Source organism: Aspergillus thermomutatus (assembly GCF_002237265.1).
Source record: "Aspergillus thermomutatus strain HMR AF 39 chromosome Unknown NODE_489, whole genome shotgun sequence".
NCBI classification, from domain to species: domain Eukaryota; kingdom Fungi; phylum Ascomycota; class Eurotiomycetes; order Eurotiales; family Aspergillaceae; genus Aspergillus; species Aspergillus thermomutatus.
Window position 1 is genome coordinate 1 of NW_020798539.1, and position 8605 is coordinate 8605.

General features: G+C 48.1%; 3 protein-coding genes across 3 annotated transcripts; 2 read left to right on the top strand and 1 right to left on the bottom strand.

Moving 5' to 3' along the window:
- Positions 1–435: 435 nt before the first annotated feature.
- On the top strand, positions 436–1151 carry CDV56_100138 (uncharacterized protein; the record flags this gene model as incomplete). Its single annotated transcript, XM_026753757.1, has 3 exons — positions 436–867; positions 937–978; positions 1065–1151. Coding segments are annotated over 3 exons (561 nt in total), but the record flags the coding sequence as incomplete, so codon positions are not given.
- Positions 1152–3173: 2022 nt separating this feature from the next.
- Positions 3174–4565, bottom strand: MAT1-2-4 (putative mating locus protein; the record flags this gene model as incomplete). Its single annotated transcript, XM_026754290.1, has 4 exons — positions 3174–3493; positions 3726–3800; positions 3849–4027; positions 4075–4565. 4 exons carry the CDS (start codon positions 4563–4565, stop codon positions 3174–3176), a joined length of 1065 nt encoding a protein of 354 aa, XP_026609541.1.
- Positions 4566–5080: 515 nt separating this feature from the next.
- On the top strand, positions 5081–6157 carry CDV56_100970 (HMG-box domain-containing protein; the record flags this gene model as incomplete). The annotated part of the gene is made up of 3 exons (XM_026754589.1): positions 5081–5259; positions 5315–5604; positions 5658–6157. 3 exons carry the CDS (start codon positions 5081–5083, stop codon positions 6155–6157), a joined length of 969 nt encoding a protein of 322 aa, XP_026609542.1.
- Positions 6158–8605: the final 2448 nt, after the last annotated feature.

Consider the following 8605-nt stretch of genomic DNA (forward strand, 5'->3'; position numbering starts at 1 on the left):
TTTCAACAATTTCATCGCCAATGGCCCCAACAGTCCCCATGCTGAGATTATCCGCACCGTGTCTATCTTATCTGGTTCCATTGCTGATGTGCTGAGCAACACTAAGGGTCTCACTCATTTCGCCAACAACGACAAGAGTGCCGATCAGTTGCTCAATGCCGCGCGCAAGTCGGCGCAGGCGACCGTGCGCTTCTCCTGCGGACTGCAGTCCTTCCGTCTTGAGGGTCTAGAGGCTCTGCAGAAGACCGATGTTGTGATCAACAACAACTTGGAGGTTCAGAAAGATCTGCAGTCGTTGTCGAAACTGGTCGATGCGTTTGCTCCCAAGAGCACCAAGATTAGTACCACGGCGATCTGGGCGATCTGGTGGACAAAGAGCTCAGTAAGGCCGCCGATGCTATCGAGGCTGCAGCAGCACGTTTGGCCAAGCTTAAGACGAAGCCTTGCGAAGGCTACTCGACATACGAGCTTCGCATTAACGATGTGATCTTGGAGGCTGCTATTGCCGTTACCAACGCGATTGCAAAACTGATCAAGGCTGCGACGGCATCGCAACAGGAAATTGTGCGTGAGGGCCGCGGCAGCTCGTTGAAAACGGCTTTTTACAAGAAGAATAACAGGTGGACGGAGGGTCTGATCTCGGCCGCCAAGGCTGGTGCTACCTCGACCAATACCCTGATTGAGACTGCGGATGGTGTAATCTCTGGCCGCAACTCTCCTGAGCAGTTAATTGTGGCCAGTAACGATGTGGCCGCCAGCACTGCTCAGCTGGTTGCTGCTAGCCGAGTTAAGGCCACTTTCATGAGCAAAATGCAGGATTGTCTCGAGGCCGCTAGCAAGGCGGCCGGTGCCGCTTGCCGCGCTTCGGTGTGATAAGTGCAAGATATCATCTCCGAACGCAATCGGGATGAAGGGGAGACCGTTGACTACGCGAAGCTCAGCTCGCATGAGTTCAAGGTGCGAGAAATAGAGCAACAGGTATGCTTGTTTTCTTCCCACTTATCACATTGCTTTTCGCGCGTGTGTCTTTTGAAGATGCTGACTAGTTGTTTTCTTGCGTATAGGTCGAAATCCTTCAACTCAAGAACAGTCTGGCCTGGGCATGTCAACGCCTTGGAAAGATGCGCAAGATTTCTTACCAGGAGGATTAAGGTTCATTCGCCAAATACCATTGGTGAGAGTTAGTAGTCTACAAGGCGTCTATATCTTGGGTTTTGCCGGCTCGCCTTTCCGTCCACGTGGTGCTCGTGGTAGAAACAACCTTAGGTGATAAAGTCATGGTGGCAATATAGTTGTATTCTATTTCTTGAGTGGCTCTCGATATCTACAGATAGACAAGTTCCGTCATCCTTCTTTTCCTTCCTCTCTTGTGTCTCTTATTCACGGTCGCTCTGTGTTCCTTCCTCTAGTCTGACTGAATTCCTTTCGTTATGCAATCTCTTCTTCCATATTTTCAATATACCAAGACCAGTGAGCAATATATTTTATGTATATGTGAACCAGTACTTCGCACGTTAAACGAGCTGTTGCATTGTACGGAGTACATACGGACTAGACCCTCCGCGGCTACACCGCGAAAGATACATATACTTTCATCCTTTGTCTGGTAAAAAGCCAAAAATGAAGTCAATCAATGTATCCAAGCTCAGCCCAAGACTCCATAAATTCCAGATGCAGATGATCTTCATGTGTCCGCAATCTTGAGGGGTCGATTTACAGCCAGCTGACAGCCCTTGCGTCCATGGAGTGCTTTGATCACACACTCCACAGTCCAGGATCCCTGCACTTTGTCCTGGCAGCACTTCACACAGACCTCCTTGCGGGCGCCATCGGTTTCTTTGTCCTCTCATTCGCCGCCGCATTCTCATTCGATCTGGCACTCACGTTCCTTGGTGACAGGTGCCGGTTCGTCTTGACGCGGGTCCACCGTAAATCTTATCATGACGCCCGCAGTTTAGGGCTAGTTGCGAGTTCTTTGTTCACGGCAAGCATGCGCATGGGAGTCGGGAAACAAGGGAACCCCTCCCCCGCTCCAAGTGACGTCGACGAGAATGGTTTATAGGAAAGTAGGAAAGTAGGACTCGGGCGCAGATCGTGATCGTTCTCGCTCTGGCTCTGGCTCTGGCTGTTGGTTCTCGTTGTATCCCTGAAGTGTTCTAGTGTGAGGGTCAGCAACTTAGCATGTCTGGACCCTGTGTTTCCTATTCCGGCGATTTGGGCTGCGGCAAATACTGACTGGTTCCTTAGGCTAACGCGAGCCACCGTGCACGGGTATTCTAGGTCCGTCGGTTGGGCTGGAGGTGTTGGAAATGGAGAGGAGCGGGGGGCCCGGTTGGATGGACCGAGAGGCAGTCTTGTGTTGGGTTATTTTCTTGCCTCTTTGCTTCTGTTTTGGGGGGAGACTTGATTGGTTAACCTGGTGTGTTCTGCGTGGTTAGAATGTGATACAGGAGATAAGAACTGTGAGAGAGTAATGTTGGTGGCGTACACTGTTCTTGACTCAGTTTGTGCTTGAGTCATTGCGTCGGTCTTGTGAAGCATGTTGATTCCTGGCTCGTGGTGGCGGGTAGGCTTACAGGACTTGCCATGAGTGAAGGGCTATCTCCAGCATTCATCTGAGCTTTCTCCACACATGCCTGGGTAGCTTGTGGCTAATGAGACTAAAAGCAAGTGGATCTAATCTGCCGTTGTGGATGGCTGGGTAAAGGGAAAATACCTACCTGTGGTCCGTTCTAGAACAGTGGCGAAGGTGACTGGAAACAAACTTCTCGAGATCTCTCGTAGCATGTAAAATAAAAGGAAAAAGCAGGTTGGAGATTGGTGGCTGGATAGACCTCGCTTCTGTGAAGCTATGATGTACTCCATACTTTTGCGGGTCTGGAGGGTTGAGGTGGCTGGGATGCTGGTTCGATCATGTGTTTATCCCAAGTCACAGAGTGGAATTGTTAGCCTCTGATAAAAGACTGTACTCTCAATCACTAGTCCGCTTAGGAACAGAGATGAGCCCGTACTCTATGGTATTACAGAGCATATATGAGGAAGAAGGTCGCATTGTAGATCGAATAGAAATTCCGGGTGGCTTGAAGAGAGCAATCTATCCTGCTTGCGAGAGCGATAAAGTACCTTGAAACGATTATCCTTATTTTTTTATCTTTTGAACTAACTAAGCTATGCTAGTTGATTGAGCCACCGAAAGGAAAGACTCCAATGAGAGTTGTATCCGCACTCGGGGAGTCAAGGAAAGCAACCAAGACCACAACACTGTTGTAAAGTGCAAGCCCGGCGAAACCCTTTGAAATCGGAGAAAAACACAGAAACCGCATCAGACATCCATAAGCTAAGCCACTTGATGGCGAACATAGAATCATGAAAGCTCCAATTCTTTGAAAGTCGTCATGCATCGCAATGCTGATGTCATCACAAAGAAGAGCATGCTCGCTTCGTAATCGCCATTTGCCTTGAAACGCCGATGGGAAGATGAAAAGAGCAAATACTGAAACAGTTCAAGCAGTGTACACAAGTAAGTTAATGAGACATTGTTAAGCAGTGCCTTCTCGCAGAAAATGCTCTTTGAAGTAAATGCGAGACGCCCGAAAGCACCGAAAGAGAGTAAGATGCATGAGAAAGCGACCGCTGACTCTGAAACGCGTGGTCATACGCTATGAAGTTGTCTCTTAAGGCGAAGTTAGCATTCTCATCCTGCATCAGAAGACATGGATCCTTACAGTTCAGACGGTTCAGCAGCGCAATACAGGCTTTCATCGCGTTGTAGGCCACCCGGTTTTTTTCAATCCAAGCCCCTAACCAAGAGTTAGCAAGCTCGACAGCAGAGTCACAGATGTACTTACAGAAGCGTAAGGCATCACCAGGTAGGGAACGAGTCGTTCTGATGAGCAACATTTTCTCAAGATTGTTGAGTCGAAGACGCCTCTCGATTGCTGCATAGCAAATTTTCTGGGTACGAACGCGATAGGCATTACCACGAGGATCCGGAGTCCAGAAGTTGATCATCTCCACGACAGTTTTGCTAAGTCTGTAAGCAGAATCCAAATGACAATGTGCAGGGATACATACGTCATGTAGTACTGCTGAAGACCGGCTCTGAAGATGTAGTGGTAACCGTAACGCTGAATGCTTCTGGCGAGATCGGCATTTGCCCGTTGTTCCTTGACAAGAAGAGCCCGGTGGAACTCAAGTCTGAGGTTGTCATTCATGCTTTCCTCAATAGCGGGATCAAGGATGCTAATGAGCTCGATTGGGTGGCCTTCGTAGTCCGCGTTGGTTGGGATGATGCCAAAAGCAGCCGTGATTGCATGAATGTTTTGACCAAAACGACGGACAGGGAGCCCAAGATTTCTAGGAATGTTATTGACCTGCTGGAATGGATACATAACTAGCTCGCCTCTAGCCAAAGCAGTAGCCTCAGCCATGAGTCTGTAAGCATTTCCGTGACGCATGAAGGAGACGATGATGTGGGTAGCCTTGTTTCTCAAGTCTGGCGGGTAGTGGGCATTGTCAGCGACAGTACCCAGATACCACAGAAGAACATCTCTTTCATAATCCATATTGAAGATGCCCTCAATATGAGATTCTGAGAGATACACGAGGCCTGATTGAGAACTTCTTGATGAGGGTCGTTCGTAGAGCAAAGAGAGGGACAGTTAATAAAGTGCTAAGGACAAGAGAGTTAAGGGGATGTCAAGGTAGAAGACTTAAACTGAGAGAAATTAGGATACTTTTGTGTTTGTTTGAAGTGAAGAGGAATTAAGTGGTCAGAGGCTGGGAGGAAAAGTGAAGTGACTTTAAGCATTCACCTAAGTAAACAAAGAAACCCACCAACCTCCCCCTCAAGTTCGAACACTAGCCTCATTTGCCATGTCTTACAAAGTCTTTTGGCTTTTTTCTCCCATCTAGCATGCTATTTATCTAACTTCCTACGCTGTCTATGAGATACCTTCCTTCTTCGCCTTCTTCCTTCGCTCTTCGACTCTCTACAAAGTTGACAGTTGGGCTGCGGAGTTCTCTCTTTCAAGATCTCAACATTGTTCACAGTAATCTTGTCTGCAGACCGAGATCAGAAATGGCTACCGTTCCAATCGCCATGAAGTCGGCAGCGGAATCTACAGACACTCTCACAGAGCTTCTTTGGCAGGATGCTTTGCGTCACCTTGAGTCCATGAATAACGAGGTCCTCCTCCCCATCAATGTGACCGACATGATTGGCCAGGACAATGTCGACAAGATCAAAACTCGTCTTGGGTAAGTGTCTACTCTAAAGCCACTCTCAAGCTCGGCTGATAACACGGAATGACAGTGCACTCATTGGCGCTCCTGTTATTGCCTTTGTTGACAAGTCCATTGAAGCTCTCCGTGTTATGCGCACCCCAGCATTTTCTGGAAGAGCTATCTCGGTTGCATCCCACGGTGCAGCTCTCAATGCGGACAAGGTTGCTGCGACTGAGTCCTTCAAACCTCGTGGAAAACCCGCAGGTCCTATGAAGGCGCCAAAGGTCCCGCGTCCTCCGAATGCATTCATTCTGTATCGTCAGCACCACCACCCCAAGATCAAGGAAGAATATCCTGACTTTTCGAACAACGACATTTGTAAGTTGCTTGTTCATGCTCTTTGTTATGCTCAGGTTCACTAATATGCCTAGCCATCATGCTTGGAAAGCAGTGGAAAGACGAATCCGAAGAGGTCAAGGCCCAATTCCGAAACCTAGCAGAAGAGCTCAAGAAGAAGCACGCTGAAGACCATCCACACTACCATTATACCCCCCGCAAGCCTTCTGAGAGAAAGCGTCGTGCTTCATCCCGTCAGTTCTCCAAGAACACCAAGTCTGCTGCAGTGCTCGATACTCCGGCTTCGATGAACGTCGCGTCTGATGTCTCCACTCCTGCCATGCACCAGGGCATGCCGGTGGGCGAGATTGACTTCAATGCTGCTTTTGAAGGCGTTCCAGATATGGATGTCATCATGAGTCCTACCGGCATACTGGAGGATCAGCAGTTTCACTTTGAACCAAATGGCTTCGATCTCATCCATCAGATGGAGAATGATTACAACAAGGCTGCCCTCTATCAGCAACTCAGCCTGGCCGAGGGTCCTGTTGGAGAGAACTATGAATTCTCTGACTTCATCACTGATTGCTTCTAAGGTCGACTGGAACATACGCTTCTTCTCTGCTTGTCTTTTTGCCCCTTCTGTTGTTGTTACTTGAGCAAGCACCATGTGTACAATTTCTCCATTCGCGCCTCTAGCTGAGGGCTTCGTTACAGCATTGCCTTTGACACTGTACCATACCGGCGCGGATAGTTTGTTTTCTTTACTTTTTATCCTGGGGCGATGGGGGATCTTTGACAAATCTGGGGAATTGCTTTCAGAGGATATCAGGTGAACCCGTGTAATTACTCCGAAAATATCAGACCTCTAGATAGGTAGTTACTTAGCTAGGACATAGCAGACAGACAAATATAAAGAACGGGGCTAATCAATATGTGTTATCTCAAGTGTTCACTCTCTTCTTCCCGGTCCTCAGTTGACCAGCTAGTCCTCAAGGTCGAGAGTAAGTTAAACGTGTCTGCGTCCCAAGCGCTGCCCCCCTTGCTCTCCAAGGTTACTCGACAGTTTCTGCAGCCTGTTTAATTAGTTCCAATACAACCTGCATGGTGGCCCGCGCTGGCGGGCCCTTGCATGCCGCAACCGCTTGAGAGCCGTGCACCTGTCATATCCGGTTCCGGCATGCTTGTTTCCATGAACACCAAAACATGCGTTCTTCAGGGGCCATGAGGTACCTTTGATTCTATGCTTAACTGAAGGCGACTGCGATGCCTTTGCTTTGAAGAGAGAGAGTTATGATAAGTATCCTTCAATCAGGCCAAGTCCTTCTCTCGGGATTAAGCTCGCTAACCACCTTTTTTGTCCCATAGTTATTCTTGTTTATAATAGATACACCTCGGAGAGTCTCGCTTTACGAAATGTCTTATCATTGAAACCATGATACATCATACCATTCGTAGCCTTCTAAGTACAAAACCGGGTATCGTTACACTATCGCAAAAAGAAGTTGCCCCAGACAGAAAATCTACGGAGCGGAAGGGTTCCAATCGCTGGCCCATATGAATGTAGGAAATCGCCACTGTGTCCCCTTTTCCTTGTTTCCGCTGGGCCCAAGGGGTCTCAAACAGATCCAGAACGATCTTCCGCAGTTGATACCAGGCTTCTTAGTTGTCAGACTGACACATGGTTCCTGGTGGCCCTCGCACTTGGGAATGGGCTTTTTAGTGAAGAGCTTTGACCAATCTTCCTTGCTGACAATGGGATCGATAATAGTATCATTGTTTTGGGATGAAGCGGGAGCTGTAGGAGTCGCAGAATTTGGCTGTTCTCCTGGAGAAGCTTCACCAGCGGGAGCTGTCAGTAATGCTTCCAGTGCAGGAGGTTCCGTAACTGGGTAGATTTTGTAGGGGATGCGGCTGGTTGTTTCGTTGGCACAGTAGACACTGTTGCAGGATCCTGGGCTATGGCCATTTGGCTGGCCGGATCACTTTTAAGTTTGAAGAACCCCTTTAGAGTCCTCTGTCCAGCAGTGGGAGGTGTTGATGATTAGGCTGAACCCGATTTCAAACGCTTGACTGAGACAGGGGAACCTGTCTCATATTTCTGAGACCTCTTACAAACAACTTCTTTCGTTTGAGTGCTGTCAGCAACTGCTACAGGCTGGCAGGTAGCTATAACGCTGGCAGCACTCTCCAAAATGGCGGGTGCTGTTCCCTTTTCCTGACTAGAGGTAAAATGTCTCAATGTCAGGACGTTCGTCGTTGGTCTCTGTACGTTGGCTGATGATTTACGCAAGAACATGTCCTTGATCCTCCTCCGCTTGTTGGATTCTGGTATCAAGCGCCCTGATGTAGGCAGAAGATATTTAGTAGAGTATTCCTGCTGACGCTCGCCATCTTTAAACATCCCAGGAGGGTTCATTATGTCGTGAATGTTGACCTCTTCTTCGCCGAGGCGTACGACGTCCTTGAAGACAGCATAAACCGGGCAATGATCGGATCCCTGTTCCAAATTGCATATTGTCAGCTGGAAAATCAATCTACAACAAAGCCATAGCAGCCTTGGGGCTTACCATTAGACCCTCTTGGATATTTGAATCGCAGAACTAATCTTACATATTAAGGCTACACAGGACGTAGTCTATCCTTGAGCCATAATTGCCGGGTCGAGCGTTGATTCTTGTTGGAAACTGCAGTACCGTCACGTGTTTAGAAATCACTAGTATTTCGCATACAAATGATAAAGCAATGAAGATCTGATTCTTCTCAATCTACTATCTAACGAACGTATATTTATACTGCCGGAATCGTATCTCAGGGGCTAGATTAGGGGTATCCAGGTAAGGCGAATTCCGAATAGGGTAAGCGGTAAATTATATCAACAATTCTTTACTCCCAACAAGTATACATTCCCTTTCGACTGGGGTGAAACAACCTACAAATATCAAATAAAACAGGACTTTCCCTCCTTCATCGCGCTGGCCAAGAACTCTGCCATCAGAAAGCAGCTGATTGAACACGCGCCGTGCCGGGGAAGATATAAACT